This window comes from Neovison vison, chromosome 6, assembly GCF_020171115.1.
Source record: "Neovison vison isolate M4711 chromosome 6, ASM_NN_V1, whole genome shotgun sequence".
Classification (NCBI taxonomy): domain Eukaryota; kingdom Metazoa; phylum Chordata; class Mammalia; order Carnivora; family Mustelidae; genus Neogale; species Neogale vison.
The window spans coordinates 196,385,785-196,408,514 of NC_058096.1; the positions used below are offsets into that span (position 1 = coordinate 196,385,785).

Consider the following 22,730-nt stretch of genomic DNA (forward strand, 5'->3'; position numbering starts at 1 on the left):
TTGTGGAATCACTATGTCATACACCTGAAACTAATGTGATATGAATCAACTGTACTCAGTTAAAATGAATGAAGGAAGAAAGGACAGGATGGAGGGAGGGAAGGGCCAAATGGAGGCTCCACATCCCTCCATGCTTCCTCCTGGTGAACCCCTGGTGCAAGGAAGTTCTCTTATTCTTGATGTCCTTACTCACAGTTCTCTGTTAGGATAAGGGCATCCTTATCAACTTCCCTTGCCCAGCACTGAGGCTTCCTCCCATGATGGGATTATGTATTTCCACTGCTTTCTTCATTCAAGGCTAGGCGTCTCTCAGAGTTTAGCAGTTTTGCACAGTATCTTAGTGTTTTGTAATACCCATGACTGTCTTCCACAAACAGACCTTGGGAATTCAGGGCACACTTTTAATAAGAGGGTGGGCAGAGACTGAGTCCTAATAGTACAAAAAGTGCAACATCACAGCATTGTGGTTAATAACATGGATCTTGGAATTGTATGGCTTGGGTAGAATTCTAGTTTTAGTCTCATGTTGAGTGTCTTGTACAAGTTTCTCTTTTTCTATTAGCTATAATTTCCTCATTTGCAAAATAGGAATTCTAACAGTACTTTATGGGTTTGTTGGAAAGATTAAGTAAATGGAGAGTACACTCTAAATGAAACAGGGATTGTGGTCAAAGAAGGAATGTCTGACAACTTTCTTTAAAGCTAACCACATGTTGCTAGGCCATTTTCAAGGACAGATCTTGGCCTAAATTTGGAGAAATAGTTTCTGATTTTAGAAAATTGAAATGCAAGACCATGCTGAAAACTTTATCTCACACCCCAGGCAGAGTTAGATTCTGCCTCCTCTGAGCTCCCACGACATTCTGTACTGATTTCTATCAGTAGTCTTCATCTCTCTGTGTTGTGATGATCTGTTTAGACTGTATGACAGTTTGGGACATCAGAGTGTGAGCCCTTCAAGTTCAGTTACTCAGCTGTATTCATCTTGGCGCCCAAAACTCTAGCAGAAACCCTGGACTGAGAGGAGGCTGTAGTGGTGGGACGGACAGATGAGTGGGTTGCCAGCCAACCCACTGGTTGAATTACTCCCCCATTTGTAAAATTCACTTGAAATCTCATCTGCTCTAGGAAGTTGTCTTTGATATTCCTCTGCTATGAGGAGTCTCTTTGTGGACCACAGGAACTAAACTCTTAACTATTCCCTTCTCTTCTTAAGAAAAACTAAATAAAAAATAAAAAATATTACTACTGAATGGACTTGTCTCCTTTAGATTAGAGAGAGAGAGACCAGATCCTATTTGATACTCTCTTTCACAGGTTCTCACCCATGATGGGTCCTGAATAAACATATTTTAAATTCATTTCTGTAGATTAACTTCTTTGCGGGTTATCAGGCATGTTGGCTAAAAAGTTTCTTCAGAGGTATTAATCACAAGCAAAGAGGATACAAAAGAAGGTGTGTTGTAATAGCCAATGTATAATGTGGGATTTGCCCATTAATGATGCCTAGGAATCTCTAAATTAAATTAGACTACATCTGTGATATTACCTTAAAACTACTGGCATATACAAAGTTGCAGTAGGATTATAAGAGCTGTCTGCTTTTTCAAAATTAATTTGGTTTCCCTGAGTTGTTTGTCTATGGGAATCATGTAGTGCGTGATACCCACCATCTTTAAGCAATATGGTGTTTTCTTCCAAGGCTTATGCACTTATTTTGAGAAAACGCCTTTATTTTCAGTTGAATTTGTGAATAACATACTGTTCTGGTGCTCTCATATGTTTGTAGATCATATGCTTCATTCTTCCAATTAAAGATGGCAGAAACTCCTTTAGTTGCATTGGGGAGCAACACTTAGGATTTACCTACATGATATCATCACTGTAACACATTTTCTGACTGGGATTAGTCTTCAAACGCATCAAAAGTGCTGTATAGTTCATGAAATTTCTCTATCGTGTTCAGGTGTTTTCCTTAGAAACTGACAATTTTTAAGATACCAAAATGATGTTTGTCCAATATTCTGTCTAAATAACACTGTAGTCCTCACCTCAGGAAAAGAATGGAGCCCCCACATAGTTCTAGCTTCCTTTAGTTACCTCTTGCTAATGTGATTCCTCTAAATCAAGGGTTGACATTATAAGATCCATGGTCAAATATGGCTTGCCCCCCCCTTTTTAAATAAAAGTTGACTAGGACATAGCCATGCCTACTGTTGTTTGTCTTGTCTAGAGCTGCTTAGGCATACATCCCACCAAACTTTGAATTTGACCATATGACGTGTTGCAGAAAATGTTTGCTGACCTGCTTTAAATCCTTTATGAACCTGCTTATATTTTTGGGAAACACAGAGTACTTTATCAATCTTGGAGCTCACCTGTGGTTGCCCTGGAACCCTTGCCTCACTATGGTTCCCAGGTTGGGCTACATTGGGTGCTTCCCTCTGCCTCTTTATCTTCAAATTCTCCATCTGTACCTCCCATGGTACTATAGTTACCTGGTCCAGTGCCTGTCTCCTGGACTGGAAGGATAGGAGCCACTTCCTGTTCTCCGTTGCTCTTCCCAGAGCCTGGCACAGCCTCCACACTTACCTGGTGCCCCCTGTTCACTGAGTGAACAAATGAATTGCAATCCTATTCAACCTATAAAGCAGCATTTTGGTAGGTTTAGTTTACCAGAGACTCTGAATAATCGAGAAACCACTTCTTTCTATAGTTTTTAATACATACATAAAAAGGATTTTTCACAAGGATTTTTACCCTCATCATTATATTTCCTTTGTGCTCGTATAAAAATTCATTTACGTGAAAAACAAGTTTACGTTTTTCCAGCTCACATCTGATATTGGTTCCAATTATGCTACATGTTAGGAATAGATCTGTTTGAATTAAAAAAAAAAAAAATCTTGCAGACCATCCCAACCTTGAGGAGATGGCTGGAAATAAATGGGTGTTGTTCCATTTTGTCAGGGTCTTCGTGCTCAGAGGTAGCTGATAAGAAGGTCTGGTTCATAATGTATTCCCTCATTGCAGCAAAGCTTATTAAGTCTGGTGTTCCGGGCAGGGGTGAGCCAGTGGTAAACAAAGCAGTCTTCACTCTTGTGCAGCTGACATTCTCATTCAGGTAGGTAACAGCCAACCCAGAAAACTGCCAGCTGGTGGTAAGGCCCCTGGCAGGATGGAAATCGGGTGACAGAAGAGAGAGTCACTGGGTAGCTGTTGAAACTGGTGGTCCTGGAATGCTCCTTGGAGGGGAGCGCTGGAATTAGAATCAGAATGATAAGAAAGAAGCAGCCAGGCGAAGATCATGGGGAATTGAATTGTAGGCAGAACAAACAGCTGGGACGAAGGCTCCCCCAATCTGGGAAGGAGTTGAATGTGTTAGACGAACAGAAGAAAGGCAGATGTGGCACATGTATAGTGCAGAGCAGAGCAGTGGGGGAAGAGAAGCAGCAGGAAGTAGGGTAGGCAGCAGTGGGGACGTAGCCTGGGTTTGGGGTTAGGGCACAAGCTGTTTTCTGCTCTGGTTTCAGAGGAACTAAGGGATGGTGGTTGGTCCTGACTTCCTGATGCCATTTAGTACCTAGAATGGCCTGGGAAATCTGCTGTTGGTCAGGTCAGTGATTCACACAGTAGCCAGGAGCTCCAGAGCCCCACCCACCCTGTGTAAATCCAGACCCATCTACCTCCCTGTGGACGCCTCTGAAGCCTACCCGTGTGTCCACTGCCAGGTCAAGATGCCTATTTGTCTGTCCGCTGGGTCCCAATAGCACAAAGACAATGATTACCTACATGAACAGCTGCCCGAGTAACACCTTTAAAACTGAACCCTGTTTCATCCTGTCATTCACATGCAGACATAGTTTGTTGCAGGCAGATAGGAAGCTTTCTTAATAAAGGATTAGATTTCAGGAAATATACATGTCAGGGCAACATGACCTAAATGGGCTGGTGAAAAATATTCACCTAAATGAGAATGCGTTTAGCCTGCCCAACTGCTTTTTGACATGTTGTTATTAGTGTTATTAACCTTCAATTAAAATAATAAATGTATATCACGTAGACGACCCTGCCCTTGTGTGTACACGGGATGAAACAGCTGACAGATTCAACCATTTTAATTCACTTCCGTAAATGTTTTGATTCATTAAACATTGGGTCAAGCCAATCCTTAGCATCAGACAAGAAGAATGAACTGATAATAAAACATCTTTATGGTATTGGGACGAAAAAAAATTTTCAGACGTCATTGATATTACTGAAGTTACATCTGGTACAAAGAATTTCAGATTCAGTCCCATAATTTTTAGAGTGAGCCGTTGTTTAAATAAAATGTCCTTCCTTCCCCACCTGGTCGCCGTGTTTAGACACAGCTCACCACGGCAATTGTGGGTACTGTTGGAAGCCTGCAAAGTTGTCATGTTGCTGTGGTTTGGTGAAGTCTGGCCTAAGGGAGGGTCTGGGGAGGAGGAAGGAGAAGGGGGTGTCCGGAGGAGGATGATGGGAAAAGGTCTCTTTTAACAAAGAAAAGGCAACTCAGTGGGAGTGGAGGCTGGCAATCTGCTAAAAGGAAATGAAAGGAAATTCTTCATTTCTAAACGGTTCATTGACCCATGATAATAAAACAGCCCTGCCAAAGAAGGATAATTATCTTTTTAAGTATCTGATGCCCTGTGGGTGAAGTCTTCCCTTCTCCTCTCTTGAAAAATGAACTCAGATTAAACAAATGCCCCTTTTCCTAGTTTACCGTTGACATGAATTTCCTGATTATGAGCAAAATTAATCAGTTTTTCCTCTCCCCGCCCCCCTCCCCCTTCTCTTATGGAAATCAGGCCCACCCAGCTGAGCTCAGTGCATTTTCCTTTGGGCTCTGAGTCCTACCAGTATGATGGGCCACAGTGCTTGATATTCTGGTGGGACTCGCAGTCCTAGAATTGGGGTTTTATTATGCCCCTTAGCTGCTTAGCGTCAGGCAAAGCACATTCTTATAAAACAACGAGAAACAGGAAAAAAAGAGAGAAACAGAAAAGAGCATTAGAACATTTTTTTTTCCTCTGCGGGTACCTGAAAACTAAACAAAAATTAATATGTCTGTGTGTGTGTGTGTGTGTGTGTGTGTGTGAATGGGTGTGTTTATGTACACAGACACACACACACACGCCTGATTGTGTGCATGTAGCCACACGTATGTGAGAGTTCAAATACAAAGACAACTGAAACGTTATTGATGCTGTAACATTGAATACTGATTTGCCCCCAACGTGTGATCAAACTCATCTTCTTTTTCTTTAGATCTTGTTTGTTCAGGCCAATAGCATAACTATGGTGACTTGTCTTAAGATGGTTTTGTTGGGGCGCCTGGGTGGCTCAGTGGGTTAAGCCGCTGCCTTTGGCTCAGGTCGTGATCTCAGGGTCCTGGGATCGAGCCCCGCATCGGGCTCTCTGCTTGGCGGGGAGCCTGCTTCCTCCTCTGCCTCTCTGCCTATTTGTGATCTCTCTCTGTCAAATAAATAAATAAATATTAAAAAAAAAAAAAAAAAGATGGTTTTGTTGGCCTAAGTAAAAAAAAACACAAAACAAAAAACCCTGTTTTCTTAAGTCAATGATTTACCTTTAGCTGGCTTTCTGAATTCTTAATGATCAACTTGAGGAACACTTGTCATAAATTGCTTAACCACGTGGTTAAGCAATCTCTTATCAGAAATGAAGGGCAGGGCACATTTTCAGAATGTCGACACTCCTTTTAAACATAAATAAAACATCTCCTATAGTATTTTTATTACATTTTTCTCTAAAGAGATATTGAAATTAAAATTTTAATCATGGATATTCTGCTTGCTTTTCCAACCCAGTGCCTTTAGCTGCTGAAGAAGACAGAGCTTTCGAATTGGGGTCAGGAGATAATGGTCCAGAATAGATTTTGCCTCTTGGCATAATTATTTCAGCCAGCACTTGAGTCTCTCTGAACATTAATGTCCCTTTCCCTTAAAAGAATTTCTTCAGTGCGCCATCCAAGTATAATTAACCATGTTTATAAGCTCTTTTTGAACTTCTTGGAGTTTGGTGGTTGATAAATATTTGTTCTTTTATTCCTTCGTCTTTGAGAGTTCAGGCCCTGGGCCAAGGGGATTCAGTACTAGGGGTATACATTTCTTGGTAAAAATACTACCCAAAGCAAGCGAAGTGTGCCTTAACAGAACTCACCACAGATGTCCTCGTGTGTCCCCTTCGGCGGGTGGAGCGTTTCCGAGACCTGCGTCCCGATGAGGTGGCGGATTTGTTTCAGGCGACCCAGAGGGTCGGGATGGTGGTGGAGAAGCATTTCCAGGGGACTTCTCTCACATTTTCCATTCAGGTGAGTGTACAGATAGCTCAGAAGTTATTTTTCTTCCTTTTCACCCCCTAGAATTGGGCTCTCTCTCTCTCTTTTAAGTGGCATCTCACTGGTAAGGTGAGTTGTTCATGTCTTATACAGTAATAGAAAAAGGTGTATCTAATCCAGGACCGCCCTACTATCCCATGGGCCCCAAGGTGGACTGTAGACTGTCAGCTGAGACACTGTCTACGGCATTGTTTACGAAGCAGGTGGGAATAATAAACATGTGATTTCATGGGCAATAAGACATTCCAGATCTATTCCCAGAACTGGGGCTGGACAAGTCATTTTTACTGCATGGTAAGTCTTGAGCACCGCATGGACCTAGCCCTCTTCTACTTTAGGAGAGTAGAAACTGCCCTCAGAAGGCTCCTTTTCTATTTAACTCAAGCCCCAGTGATCGATTATGGATTGGTATGAAGTTGGATTGATTGGATATTCTGTGTGGCCTGCTTCCCAGGAAGAAAATGAGACCCCCTCCACCCCCAGATCACTGGAGATTTTTAGGGAGAGGTTGAACAAAGTGTGAGAGGAGGAGGTCGTGGTGAGTCATCAGTTGTGGACATTGAGTCAATCAACAGAACATATCTTATGCCCCTTCAGATTCCCCATGGGAAGAGTGGGGGGTATCAATACCTAATTATTAAAGTCCTTAACAGCCTTGAAATTGGATGACTCTGCAGGGACCCTTTGGAAAGAATTGGCTTCTTCCATCATGTGATACCTTTCCCTAGCTGCTTTAGTTATGCAGAATACTTGCCATCCTCCTCCAACCCCTCTCATCTCCCCACCACAGACATTCAAAGACAACAGATAAAGAAGGCCACTATTTTCAGGTTATGAAAGGCTTGGACTAAAACTGCTGTTAAACACTTCTTAGGGGTGCCTGGGTAGATCAATGGGTTAAAGCCTCTGCCTTGGGCTCAGATCATGATCTCAGGGTCCTGGGATCAATCCCTGCCTCGGGCTCTCTGCTCAGCAGGGAGCCTGCTTCCCCCTCTCTCTCTGCCTTCCTCTTTGCCTACTTGTGATCTCTATCAAGTAAATAAATAAAATCTTTTTAAAAACCAACCAACCAACCAAACAAACAAACAAAAAAAACACTTCTTAAAATTCTTTTTTGCTGCCCTGTCTGTGTTGAGAGTACACTTCCCTTTAAAGTATGTGTGTGTGTGTGTGTGTGTGTGTGTGTTGTATGTCAAACCATTTGAGTCACCTTCATGCAGGTAATTAATCTCAGGGTAGGTTTATCAAGCTTATGCAATAAATCCTGTTTTCAGAGAGACCAAATGGAAGGCAAGTGGCTGAAGACATCTGTCAGTGTTAAATGAAATGCTAGAAGAAAATTCACATTCACTGGAAATAGCCAAGGCTAGTTATCTAACATGATTTACTAGAAAGTGAATCCCATAAACATAGGAACTGACTTGTGCGTAACACTTGGAGTACTTTCATATATGCCATGTTTTCAAACCTTTTAAAGCTTTAAACCACACTAGGATATTTATTCCACAGCAGTGTGACCCTCCCCTCCCATGGATACACATATAGACAAAGGAAACCAGAGTTTTACAAAATAGCATTTACCCTTTCAGTGCACTCTAATCGTTTTTGGTGTATTATCTGATTTGTTTTTAGTGCTGATCACAACCCATTAAGCTGACTTCATGACCCACTAATGGGCCGTGACTTCAAGTTTGAAAACCACTGATGCAGAGTTCTACTTCATCTTGGCCACAGCAGGGCAAACAGGCTTACCCATTAGTCTGGGTTGCAGAGGTAGAAAGACTTGCTAAAAGTTGCAGGGTTCTATTTTAGTTTTACAGTTTTTGACTATAGGCATTGCTTGGTATCTCAAACCCGCTAAACACTTGCTTTTGCTTTGTGTTATGATGATGACTGGGCAAGTTAGCTTATTTCCAGCTAAACCAATAGTTTTTTGGGTTTTAAAAAGCTGAGAGGAGGAACCAGGATGGGAAAAAGGCCCAGCAACAATGAATGCTCCCCTATCCCCCCTCCAAAGGTCAGGACAGCCAGAGAAGGCCCACTCTTGGGTGATCTTCTCATATAAGACAACCCATTTCCTGCTTAATGGATTATGTTTACAGCAGGGTTTTTTGTTTGTTTGTTTTGTTTTTGGGTTGGTTTTTTTTTAATTAATTTTTTTTTTTAAGTAGAGATCTCTAGTAATCAGACATTAATTAAACTACACCTGATTTAAAGATAACCAAAAGGTGTGGTAATTTACCTCCCCAAACATTTCCAGCCTTCCTTTAATGCAATTAAAACCATAGCCAAGAGCAAAGAGCATGGAAAGTGGCAAGAGGGTTGGCTCACTGGATAATTTATATCATTTTTATACATAACTTCTCACTTAAACTCGCAGTCGGAAATGGAGAACTGTCTGGTCCCACACATTTGAGGTGAATGGTCCCCATGAGAATACTATAAATTAACACACAATGAAATTGGATCTAAATTATTAACGGGAGATAGTTCTGAATAAGCAGGAGATACCATCTATTCTGTATCACCCTGTTATTTATCTATTTTTTTTCCCCTTCTTCCAGGATGGGCCTGAAGCTGGACAGACTGTGAAGGTGAGTGCTTATTACGTGCATACAAATTAATAAGGGGCAATTATGAGAACTAATAAAAATCACACTGAGCCATTTGCAGCACATTGCTGGTTCATTATGTTATCTTCGAGGTCAGAGAGACCCTCAGTGTTAGAGCCATAAATCCTGACATTATAAACTATGCCAAGCAGTATGTTTCCCATTAGTTTACAAGACATTTACCTTTTGTAGTAAAGTTAGTATTGCGGAAATGCTAAAACAGAAGCTAAATCAAGAAGTCCCAAAACAGAGACTGAAGTCAAGGGAGTTTGGGTGAGGTCATGTGCAGGGTACAAGTGAGCCCTGTGTGGACTGGCGGGTCCCATGTGAAGCTGGGATGTCTATGTTCGTCACACACCCTCTTTCTGCCTTGTTGTTCTTGAGCACCGGGTGACGCGAGGTGCTAGCCCTCACTTCTCCTTTGTTCCGCGTCCTGCTTCTCTTTCTTCTCTTTCTCTCCACCCACATACCTCTAATTTTCCTCCCTTTGTACCTCATATCCAGGTTCTAACCTAGTGGAGTCAGTGGAGCTCAAAGATGGGTTTTTAACTGTGCTGAAAGAGGAAAGGAGGATTTATTAAGATACTCTCTTCTTCCCTAATAAAATAAAATAAAAATAAAATAAAATAAGAAAATCTTGACTGATTCTGAAGCTGGGTTTCAGCCCCCTTCATACAAATGCAAATTCCTCTGCAGTTAGGTCCTACACCTAAATCATAGAAAAGGCTTTTTTTTTTTTTTTCCAGTGCTAGAAATCAGAAGGAAGTCAAACCAGGGTGCTAATGTGATACTTTGCAAATTACAGTTTTAGGACTTCGAGACTGGCTAAGGAATGGCTAAGGAAATGCTTGGCTCCAAACAGTCCCCCCCAAAAATAGTCTTTTGTGGGGCACCTGGGTGGCTCAGTGGGTTGTCTGCCTTCGGTTCAGGTCATGGGCTCAGGGTCCTGGGATTGAGCCCCACATCAGGCTCTCTGCTCAGCAGGGAGCCTGCTTCCCTCTCTCTCTGCCTGCCTCTCTACTTGCGATAGCTGTCTGTCAAATAAATAAATAAAATCTTTTTTTTAAAATCTTTTTAAAAAATAGTCTTTTTTGATATTAGTTTGCATATGGTTTTAATGTTCAACAGAGCTACTATGGGACTTTTAAAATAGAATCTCTGGGAAGTACTTCAGAGGAACAAATGCCCTATAGGGACTGCCATCAAATTCTTTGTGATAATAAGGAGCTAGCCTCCTGATTGCTCCAGACATATGATGTCATAGGGACAGAGGGGATGCAAAGCTTCCCTCCAACCCACTGTCTACCCTCCATGCCAGGCTTCCAAACATGCAGCCACTAAAAAGAATATAATATGTGTAGCTTCTTTTTGAAATTGTTTCTTGAAACACAAAACACAGTGTTTAAACCTGGTTGCTAGTTTTCTAAAAACTCCGTATGCTGGGCGTTTTGGGTAGCTCAGTCAGTTAAGAGTCTGCCTTTGGCTCAGGTCGTGATCTCGGGGTCTTAGGATCAAGTCCTACGTCGGGCTCTGTGCTCAGCAGGGAGTCTGCTTCTCCCTCTCCCTCCTCCATACTAATGTTCTCTCTCAAAAATAAATAAATAAAACCTTAAAAAAACAAACAAACTCTCCATAGGTAGATGTAGGTTCCAACAACACTAGAGTTAGTTAGATGCTGTGTGCACTACCTAGTTCGACAGAATTCTTTCAGTGGTTGGAAGTCCAGCTGTAGAAGCATAGCTCATAATGTGGGAGAATGCACAGACTGATATGATGTACATATTAAACATCTCATAAAATTTATATGAATATATATGTAATATCTCAAAATTTCACTTGGAAATTCTGAAGGGGGCATTAAAATTACATCCTATACAAGCAGGCATCGAATAGAGACAAAAAGTCAGTGAGCGTTTGCCAGGGGCTGGAGGAAGGAAGGCAAGGGGAGTGACAGCTCAGGAGTCTGGGTCTCTTTTTTAAGTTGACAAAAATGTTATGGAATTTGATAGTGGTGATGTTCTTGCAATGTAGCAAATATTCTACAAACCAGTGCATCGTACTTTTTAACATGGATGATTTTATCGTATTTGAATTCTAACTCAATTAAAAAGAATAATAAAATACGGTTAAAAAAACAACAACAACAACCCAAAACCAACAAATGCCACGTCTAGCAGGGCTGGGCCCCAAGGCCATAGACTCACTGACTCTAAGCGTGACTACCTTTTTGGTGTCCAAGTTATCTAACCAAAAATGTTAATGGTTTTGTTAGCTTCAGTAGGGTAACCCCTGGCCTATAGGGCTCATACATGAAGTGTTGAACGTGATTATTATCCTCACCACTGTTGTTACTCAACAACATAAGGTGTCAACATAAGGTGGTGGTGGTGGTGTTTTTAACAATTCTCTATTTTTGAATTAGTAGATTGTATTGCTTTGGACATCTCTCACCTGCTTCCAGCCCAATCACAGAATTCCCCCATGCTGCGTGCGGGTGCCTCTTACATCCTTTGTGGAATATAAAATGGCTAAAAGGTCACAACCACATACATGCCGATGAAACCCCAACCGGCGTATGACAGTTTGGAAAACTGTCCTTTTCGACGAAGTCCACATCTGCGAAGTTGTCTATGTTTTTCCAAGGGCATGCCTTATATTGCCTGCATTAACATTAATTTTGGTGTTAGTTAAAAAAATAATAATAATAAGTTGACCCTATCAGTTCTCATTCTAAATCTTTGTGTTTGGGGCTTGGGAATCTTCCTCCTGAGCCAGCACGTCTTTTCAGAGCATGGCTGTTTATCAGCCTCGTTATTTTATGGTGATTAAATAGTTGCTGGTAAGGGCCCCATCCCCCTGACATGTGGAAGCTAGTCTTCCAGGAGTCGGCCCCTCTAGGGAGAAGGGCAACCCCTTCAGTCTTCAGTTGTCAGCTTCTGAGCCCACAGTTCAAGACGGAGCATTTTGTATTTTGAAATGCACCCAGATGCGCCTTTCAAGGGAGCACTTGACAGCCTGCCAGGGGAGCACACGGTGGCGACTGTGGGCTTCATCTCTGCCTCTGCCTCCTGATATGCAGCTCGATGCCTGTGTTCGGAACCATTTGTGTCTTGGGTGGTGAGAACAGTAAGCCCAGTAATGATCTCTTCCCCTGGAGCCCCTGTTGTTACAGTTAGTGAAGGTGTACCCCTGTGTGAGACTCTTAAACGCGGTGCCACTGTAAGGTTTTTTGTTTTTTGTTTTTTGTTTTTTTTAAAGATTTTATTTGTTTATTTGACAGACAGAGATCACAGGTAGACAGAGAGACAGGCAGAGAGAGAGAGAGAGGGAAGCAGGCTCCCTGCTGAGCAGAAAGCCCAATGCGGGACTCGATCCCAGGACCCTGAGATCATGACCTGAGCCGGAGGCAGCAGCCCAACCCACTGAGCCACCCAGGCGCCCCTGTAAGTTTTTTGTTTGTTTGTTTCAGGGACTTTCGATGCTGCTTTGCAAAGAGCAAGGGTGGCCTCACGTACTTAGTAAGTAATTCATAGCAGGAAAGGGAATGGGGAAGTAAAAAAAGTGACCCCTTATTTTGCAGTTCATTATTCAGTCTCCTTTTGAATTTGAAAGTAATAAAGCCCTGATATCTACCCGGTGATCATTGCAACTGTCTGGGCATCCTGCAGGCTTGAGAAATAATCTTTTTTTCTGGCTTTAGGCATGTCCCATAATATACGTCTGCATATCACCGTACATACATTACAGCCATATGCCACTCTTATATTAACCTTTTCTGACTCCCATCCCCCATCTGAAGTGGTTCTGCAGAAGCCTTTACTCCCTATCCTGTTCCCTTATTTGATTTCTTTCAAGGCATTCCTTACTGGTTTTTTGTTTGTTTGTTTGTTTGTTTTGTTTTTTGTTTGTGTGGCTATTCTTGTATCTGTACCTATATTTCCATAGCTCCTCAAAAATGGTAGCCTTTGAGGACCTGCATTTTGTCATTGTCGACTATGGCCCTTTTGGGTGGTATGGGGGGAAGATAATGGGACTTTGATACAGCAAACCTCTGCTTGTCAGTTTCTAACTTGAATTAACATGGAGGAGCAGATGATAAGTAGCTGCATTTCAGTGTGCAGTCAGGGGTCTGGGTTTCTTGGGATTTGTCTCAAGAATCCCCTTTATTTCAGGCATCACTGACAAAGACCCAGAATTTCCACGAATCAGGTCCCCAAATCATATTCCAAAATGTAATTTCAGCTAGCCAACCCATTAGAGGCAGTGTTCTACCCTTTAAAAGGGATGTTCCTTGGTAAGTTTAATGTGAGCTATCTTTTAGAGTAATGACTATGTGCGTCTTTGGGTGGGAGGGTGTTTTAGGTATATTAAAGTGAGAAATTTATGGCAGGCAGGTAATCTAGAATCTCATAAGAACTATTTATGGAATATGCTTGCTTACCCTTTTCTGTGTTTATGCGCTTGAGTCCCCTACTTAGATATTTAATTTTCTAATATTAAGGCAGTGGGAAGTATCTTAATAACTATTGGTTTATTAATAGTTACTTTTCAGATTGATAAAGAAACAACAAGAAAAGGAATTCTTTAGAAAAATGTGATTTAAAAATTAAAACCAAGGGCATCAGGGTGGCTTAGTTGGTTAAGTGTCTGCCTTTGGTTCAGGTCATGTTCCCAGGATCCTGGGATTGAGCCCAGCGTCAGGGAGCCTGTTTCTCCTTCTCCCGTTGCTGTTCCCCCTGCTTATGCTCTCTCTCTCTGTCAGATAAATAAATAAAATCTTTTAAAAAAATTATAAAAATAAAAATTAAAACCAAAACAAAAGCAACTCTTCCATTTACTGAGAGGTCTCCATAGTTCTAGAGAAGATTTTCTAGTGAAAATTTGGTAATCTTTTCAATTAATGAGCAAAGAGTACATTTTAGCTTTTTGTGAAGTCCAGTAGTTAATACACTTTGGTGTCAGTCAGAGGTTCCATAGGAATATTAGCTCTGCTATTTTACTGTGTGACTTTGGGCAGGACTCTTAACCTCTCTGGACATCTATGCCTTCATTTTTCAAATGGAGGGAATCGTCTATTGTACAGAGTGATGTGAGGAGAAACCAACATGAATTAATAGCCCAGCCCACCACATACTGCCCCTGGGACCTTGTGCATGACTCTTAATACTAACCTTACCCTCAGTTTTCTCATCTGGAAAATAGGCAAAAACTGGACGTAAAGAGAATATACTTGGCATTGAGATTATCTGTGGCTCTGATAAGTTCACAACTACACTCTGAATTCTGACACTGTTAGCTTTTGCCATTTTGCTTAAATTCTTGAGAAATTTTCTTCTGAACATATGACTTGTGTTTTTGAATATCGACTTTGAATTTATTATAAAAGTGACCAGTTGAATATTCAGAACCTACCTTATTAAATGGGAGAAAAAAATCTTTACCCTGATATTTTTTTAGCCTCTGCTGTACCCCTCAGTAATAGGTAACTCATGGTTCTAAACCAACAGTATACTTCAGTTACTTGATGTAGGTTTTCACAAAGCAGAAATCTGCCTGCCCCCTTATGCTGATTCAGTAGGTCTGGCATGGGACCTAGGACTCTCGGCATTTTAACAGACACTATAAGTGATTCCCAGGCACACCTTGTCTAGTGCATAGCATTGAACTGATGAGAAGATAGAGAGGAATCTCCATATAACTCCTTGCTTTCAAGACAAATGAATTCCTTTTTTTTTTTTTTTAAGATTTTATTTATTTATTTGGGAGAGAGAAAACACAAGTGGGGTAAGGGTCAGAGGGAGAAGCAGACTCCCTGCTGAGCAGTGAGCCCGATGTGGGACTCTATCCCGACAGTCTAGGATCATGACCTGAGCCAAAGGCAGACGGGTAACAATTGAGCCACCCAGGCACCCCATCACCCCAAATGAATTCCTAAAATTTGGTGCACACAGAATGGAGAAACAGATACCTTGAGAACGAAAATGATTTTATGTGACTGTTATTATTTTCATCTGTAAAGAAATTTCACGAAAGCTGTAATTTGCCAGAGAACTTTAATCCTCTGATTCAAGCCGTGACAAAAAGTGCCTCTCTTGTGTTTATATCTCATGCCTGCATTACTGCCAGAAGAATTAGTATTTTAAGGACATAGTAGCTTTTATCTTGTGGAACTGCCTGAGAATTTATATCTCTTCTCTCACAGTGAATCCAGTTTGCCTGAATTTGGTAACCCCAAACCGATTTTGGTGCTCAGAGGATGGGTTTAGGTGTACATGTGGGAACAGACACCTCCAAACTTGCCCCTCCCTTCTGGCATGTATGTGTGTCTGACTCTCCTTCCCCTTCTGGTGATCTGGGGACACAACCTCAGGTGCCTGGCTCTCCAGGCAGGCGAAAGGAATCATGACCCTGCCTGTCTCCTGTGGGAAACTTCCTCTCTCCTATTAAACCTCCAGCCTTCTTCTAAGTAGGTTATCAAATCATTGTGTTTTTCCATTTCTAAAGAGTTGATTTTGATTTGCATGATGTCATGCCAAGCCCTGAAAGAAAAATTACCCAAGCGCCCTGGTGTTTTCTGGTTACTCTTTATTTATTTATTTTTCTCTGTTCTTTCACTGTCACAGGCAGCTTCGGTAAATGGGATGGGGGATGCTGGAAAAGGAGTGAGGACGGAGGGGAAATGTCATCAGGATTCCACCTACTGACAAAGAGGGAGGACTCTGGAACCAGATGGCCTGGTTTCAGTTACAGAGCTGTCCCTTAGCAGTCAGTCCTACGACCCAGCGGAAGTCAACCTCTCTTAGCCCCACCATTCATTTATAGACTGTTTTTTTTTTTTTTAAAGATTTTATTTATTTATTTGACAGACAGAGATCACAAGTAGGCAGAGAGGCAGGCAGAGAGAGAGGAGGAAGCAGACTCCCCGCTGAGCAGAGAGCCCGATGTGGGGCTCAATCCCAGGACCTTGGGATCATGACCTGAGCCGAAAGCAGAGGCTTTAACCCACTGAGCCACCCAGGTGCCCCCATTTATAGACTGTTAAGTGAGAGCCTCAGTGATACCCTACCTCCTAGGGGTGTTGTGGAGCCCAAAGGGATTAATGCATGTAAATGCCTTTAAAACAGCCCTTGGCAGGCAGTACATCTGAATAAGTGTTTGCTTTAGTTTTATAATTTTCACTTAATCCTCCAAACCCATAACAGTGGACATTGGTATTTTACATTTGAGGAAACCACGGTGTATGGAGGAGGTAGAGTAACGTATCAAACCACATGTGGCTGGCTGACGGTAGAGCAGAGATTCAAACCTAGGCCTGTCTGAGAGCCCTTCTCCATTGTAGCATGTGACCAGCTGGTCCTAGAAAACACGTTGCCCCCAGTAAGCACAGGGGAAGATGCTCAAGGAGAGACTTTGTAAATATTTTGTCACCCTCAACACAGATTAATCTGTATTATTTTGCTTTGCTTAGGATAACATTGCCTTCTCCCTAAAAAAATACCCAGACGATTCTGTCTAACTTTATTATACAGGTGAAGGTTAACTCAACTAAATGCTGCTTTATGCTGTACATCAGTTCGTAGCAGAATGATACGTTTTAGATGTTCAATTTTTCATTAGCGCTACCAAACAAATTTCTTTATTAATTGAAGGACCTGACATAAGCAAAGTGGATATTTGGCTGTTAAATTTATTTTGAGATACGTAACACAGAGATATGGCCAATGTTGAAGATAGATTCTCAGTGCCGATGTATTATAGATTTCAGCAGGCTGTCTTTTACAACTGATGTTCAGACAGGGGGGTTTTATTCATTCACTTGTCAAGTCAAATATCCTGTGAAAAGCAAGTGCTCCGTAGACCTAAAAATGCTCCATTAATGCAAGATGTAATTATTCAGTCACCTTCTTACCTCTGTTGCTGCAGTCTGAGAAAGTCACTCACTCTTGCCATTTTGTTGTGGAAGACTAGGTACTGTAAGTCATCACCGAAGGAATCTCTTTCTCACTCTGTTGCTCTGTATGGTTTAGGCCTGGGAAATAATTTGTAGAATTCTCCAATTCCATATAACCAGCTCATGGTAGGTTTAAAGTTTTGAACCTGTGGCATCTAAATAATTGACTTGGCCAAAATGTCAACCCTATGTAAACAAACAAACAAAAAAGAAAAAAAAAAAAAACATGAAAGAAGAGGTAAAGTTAGCTCAGCCCAATTAATCATGTGACAAGAATTCAGTTTCAATGAGATGTGGTCATGTCAGTCTCAGTAGACGAACCATTTGTTATAAACCATACCACACACCTTGAATATCAAATGGGGAGGGAATGGCCATTAAATAATGTGTGATTTGGTTGAAATTGGACACTGCAGCTGAGAAAGATACAGATGACGTTATAAACTTTTGTTTCAGGAGTTATTGAGAGCAGAAATAATAAAATATAGAAGCAGATTCCTTATAGACTGTCTATATTACATGTAAAAATGCAGATCTGTATATTGCTTAGAAATTTGGACACAAATAGGATTGGGACCTCCCCGCCCGGTGGAGACAGTAAGGAAAAGGAATACACTGTAGGATGTCAGGGGCACCCAGGGACCTTCAACCATACAATTACGTTTTCTCTTTAAGTTGGGTAATGTGTACCTATTTATTCATTACATTATTTATATTTTATAATATCATTGATATTTTAAAAGTATTTTGAAAAACAATATACAGCTTTCTCTATAATTTTTTTTTTCACAGAGGTCCCACTGGAAGGTTTTCCATCAAGAGATGATTTTTATAATTCAATCTTTTTCCTTTATTGACCTTAGCATATAACCAGTTCTCATACGTCCTATATTCAGATTGCTGATGATGGGGCCCCTAAAATAGATTTTTTAAAAGCTTACCATTGATTCTATTGTTGCCCAGATTTAGGAACTGCTGTTTTATGTATTTCTATAAATACATTTTGATTCTGGGTCAAAGTGACCGAGGCGTGATTCTTGTTGCCATATCCATCCTAAGTTACTCCGTCCCTTTCAGGAGCTCTTCTTTGCCTTTTACACTGAAGCCATTAGTAAAATAATTAAGATCCAAAAGCAGTTGGAATCATAAGGATTTGATGACTGAGCCTGGGTCAGATGGAAACCAGCTTAATGAATTATAGACGTGGCAACCTACAGAGCTACAGACATGGAAAAACTAGAATAATGACCTTCCTAATGACATTTAAGTGAGAAATACGGGCTTGTGCAGGATCTGTAATGGCCCTTGGGCCAAACACAGCCAGCAATTCTGCCCCCTCCCTAGTGTGAATTATGTTAGGGCTGGGAAAGGATAATGTTGAAATTTTAACTTCACATGCAGCCTCATAGCAGATTCCCTCTGCGGAGAAGCCGCTCGTCTGCCAAGATTAGGGAAATGGAGGCGGACATCTCTGGAAGCCTCCTGAGTCCCATGAATCCTGAACCTCAGGAGGGGGAGGGGGCAAAATTCATGGTTTGAAATGCTTCTGGGCTCATTCGACATAATATTTTGAGGTCCTGGAATGAAAACTCCCATTTCTTCCCCCTGTTCTTAAATAAGCTTTTCTTGTTCCTGATACTACATGAAAAATCAACACAAAGTTGTTTAGGTTGTTGATCTTGCCTACAGTGGTTTATAAGAATAAACAGCGTTGAGTGAACAAAGCAAACTCACCAAACACTCTTTTACTTCGTGATGAAATCCATTTATCCTAAGGTTCACATTCAAATATCCCACCGTAGCATCCACGTATCTGGACCTGTTTCCTGAAAATATGTGTTCTTATCAGGCTTTGTGTGCTGGGGCCCTGGCAAACAACCCAGCTGGGCCTTTTATTTGTATTTCCATTCATCCATTGGTTATAAATGGTATAAATTCCCAGATGTAATCAGGTTATACAGTATAATTTTGATAAAACTGTTCAGCCATGCAAAGAGTAAATATGATTTCAAGCTCAGCTCTGCCGTCAGATGACCAGAGATGAGAGTCACTCTCAAGGAAGAAACTCAGAGCCTGAGATAACTCGGAGAATCCCAGAAGGGGAAATGACCTTAGAGGGCATGTGGTATCCTCACCTGCTGTGCAAACGATCGCCCTCCGCAGCCTCTAAATTGTTCTGTCCTCTTCTTCTCTATCTGGAAACCCAGGCCACTTCTAGATTTGAACCACTCCGATCTGTGGTTGATGATGAGAATTTCCTCACCATTGAAGTCTCCTGTCCCTACCTCGCAGGAAAAGAGCATCCTGTCTGCTCATGTTTTATTACCTAGCATTTAGTCTGTATTATTTTAATTTATTCTTGCAGGGTCTACTATGTGCCAGGTATTGTCACAGGATCTGGCAGACCAAGAAGAGTGAGACGTAGTCCCTGTCTTTAAGGGCAATCATTGAAATAAGTGCTTTTGCAGAGAAAGACTGAGGGTTTGCAGACGTTCTGTTGTGACTATGAATTCCTCTCCCAGGAAGTGTTTAGTGATCACCTGCTAGGCTCCTGGCGCTCCCAGGCACTGGGGTACAGTGGAAGAACAAGCATCTAAGGAATAACTCTCAACCTATTGTCCGTCTTCCTCTGTGTCCAAAAGGACATAGAAAATAATTGTGAGTTCTGAGCGGTATTAACAAGGCAATAACAGGGAGCCGAGAAAGGACAAACACAGAGGGAGGAAAGATGGTGGAGTTGCTGTTCTAGATAGGCAGTGACTACTGGGGAGGTCAGCTGAGACCTGAGGAATGATAAGGATTCATCCCAACGGAGAGCTGGGGAGGAAGAGCATTCTGGGCAGAGGAAACAGCAGCAATGAGCTTTCCAAGTTCTGGGAGATGATGGATGCCCCCTGTAGCAGGAATTTGGGGTATAGAGAGGTGAGCAGGAGTCATACCAGGCCTTGTATATCCTGGTAAGTGATTTTGAATGTATTCGGTATTTACATTTAATTCCAAGGGTGGAGGGTATTTCTCCTGGGGCAGATGTGATGGGTCACCTGAATTAATTTGGTTTTTCAGTTTCTAAGCTCATTTTTTTCCAGAACTTGAATAATTTTGTCTCCTATCTGTTTTGAGCACTCTGGTTATCTCTCTGGGATGCTTTCTCTATTCCTCCATTATCTAGCAGCCAAGACATTAGGGTGTGTTTGAATCCATCTCTAAATCTAGGTGTGAACTCTGCTTGGTCTAATTTAGGAATTGGCACACTTTTTCATACAAGTCCAGATATGAAGCATTTTAGGCTGTCAGGGCCAGAGGTCACAATTTTACACCTGTCTCTGTAGCCTGAAAACAGCCACAGAAAACATGTAAATGGATTTGCACTAATAAATGTGGCTGTATTCCAATAAAACTTTATTTATAAACCAGGCCGTGGGCTGGATTTGGCCCACGGGCTGTCCTTTACTCATCCCTGGCCTAAGCCATTTCTCTCTGCCACAGTTAGGACTTCAGTTAACTCTCACCTAAGCCATTTAGAGGGTTGGATTCCGTTCGCTTCAGGGACGGTTCTTCCCAGCATCGCGGAGAATTTATATCCACTGTTTGTGGGAAGGGACGTGAATAAGGAAGCAGGAACCCTGACAGCTGCTGACAGCCACCTTATGGTTCCTGGGGAATCTTGCTTTAGGACAAAGCAAATGCTGGACCGGAATGGCAGAGCTAGAAGTTGGACCCTTGGTGACATTATCAAGTGGCTGAATTAACCCATCCCGAAGCCTGCACCACCTCTAGACTTTTTGGGTAGGTGATCCATTCAAGCCCCCTCTTGTTTAAGCCGACAGAATTGCATTTTCTGCCACTTCCCGTGGAAAGCATCCTCAGCTCAATCATCTGCTCTAAAATATTCAGTTATCGTTACTCCTCAATATGCTTAACTGGCAGTTTGCGTAAAGCGCGGCTGCATGTCTGCGATACTCATCACACGCCAATGGGAATCTTTGAGTGAAAGTTGGAGAATCAATGGCCCTAGAAAAGCTTAACTTCCAATAGGCTCCCTTTGGTGCATGACCACAAGGTAATTCCATTAACTTTAATGATGGTCGTGCTGTACAAAATGGGCCCTGTTAGTCTATTCTTCCCCTTGTCTTTAACATTAAATCTTATCCTGCAGCTAATTCTTCAGGGTAAGATATGTGCACCAGTGCCATTCATTTCTTGGCCTTTATTAATATATGCAAGACTCTCTCAGGGAAGGAGTTGAGTACATTAAAAATGAATCCACTGACCCATTTGTCGACTGTGAGAAAACCCCAGTGTCGGGGACATCAATGGATTATTATTGATTGTTGTAAGATCCAATAAAATCATAAATATGCCTCAAACAATTACTGTGGCCACATTAGCAAATTATCAAATCTATGACTTGCTCTGGAGCTTGGCCTCAGAGATTTAAATAGAATGCCAGAGGGAGAAAAGTTGTATTTTAGGAATGTGACAACCAGGGCAAGGATAGAGAAATTTATGCTTTAATTTGCCAGGCAATCTAATTGAGAATAACTGTTGGATTTCTAAAAAGTGAACTTTGATTAGGTTTAGCCATCAGAAATAAACTGGAAATATGGGTCGGTTTATAGTTTTCTGAGAGTCTGTCGGAGGGGGAAAGGAAAGTGTTCATTGCAAGGAATGACTTTCCCGGGTGACCTTCCACCCTGCCTCCTGTGTTCTTATTTCCTGTGTGCAAATAATTGGGTTATACCTGAGACTAGCTGGCTCTTTCCAGAGACGTGCTTTTTACTTTTCTTCACTGAGTGTCAATTTTCCCCCATTTAGAAATAAATCAATTCAGAATGAAATTACCCAGAGCATTCATTTTTTACCATCTAGTAAATGAGCCTCTCTAAAGAACACGAGGTCCTCCCTTTTCCAGTTCAGGCTTAATAGCATCCTCCTCTTGCCCAGAAGTAGTGCAGAGCTGTTGTCCCTGGCTTCTCCAGTCTTTTCATCTTTGGTGGACTGCTAGGCGGTATTTGCTTTGTAACATGTACACTGGCATGTTCATAGATCCCTTTGCATATTTTCTGAAGATCTAACGTGCAATCGGACTGCCGGGTTTAAATTTCTAACCCGTAGCAGGTTGGGACTGAGCTGCCTGTGGCCTCATCTCATCCATTAGCCATTATCATCCTTCATCTGCAGCCCTGGCCTCAGCCGCACTCTGATGACAAGCACACCGGTGGCTAGGTTTTCAGGAATGGATGGGCTCATCTTTCACTCACTTCAGGAAAATAGAAAAGCAATTTGCACAAAGATAAAGGAGATTTCATAGTGATCGGGGTAGAATTGGCTAACGGATTTCTACAGGCAGTCAGCGAAAGCTTGAAAACCCAGCTGAGAAATCATAAATTACTGCTAACTGTCCTAATTATCCCTTGACACTCTGTGTTGAAACCTGACTAAATTTTGCTGAAACTTACAAATAGGAAAGAAATTTTAGGGTTTAATAAATTATCCATAATAGAAATGCTGGGAGAGAGAGAGAGAGAGGAAGGGAGAGAGAGAGAGGGCTAGAGCAGAGAGCTCATATTGATTATCCAACAGTTTCCTGAGCCTTAGCAAGAGGTAGGGGTAAGGTAGGGTCGGGGGAATGTGTTAGATACATTGTAATGTTAATTACAAACCTAATTGATATTCAGCAGGCTCATCAGGGTAAGGAAGACTATGAGTCAACTCCCAAGGTCATTACAGGAATAGCCATGGTAAATGTGTAATTTGTGTTAAGTTGACTTGTGAACATCATGTT

At 41.7% G+C, this 22,730-nt stretch overlaps 1 protein-coding gene across 4 annotated transcripts in view; it reads left to right on the plus strand.

Moving 5' to 3' along the window:
• Positions 1–22,730, plus strand: part of FHIT (fragile histidine triad diadenosine triphosphatase) — a 1,399,398-nt gene that overhangs the window by 1,111,172 nt on the left and 265,496 nt on the right. For all 4 annotated transcript variants that reach the window (XM_044253281.1, XM_044253278.1, XM_044253280.1 and 1 more), the window contains 2 exons: positions 6,210–6,355; positions 8,947–8,976. In XM_044253281.1, coding sequence (XP_044109216.1) covers positions 6,210–6,355; positions 8,947–8,976 — 176 coding nt within the window. The remainder of the gene's footprint in view (positions 1–6,209; positions 6,356–8,946; positions 8,977–22,730) is intronic.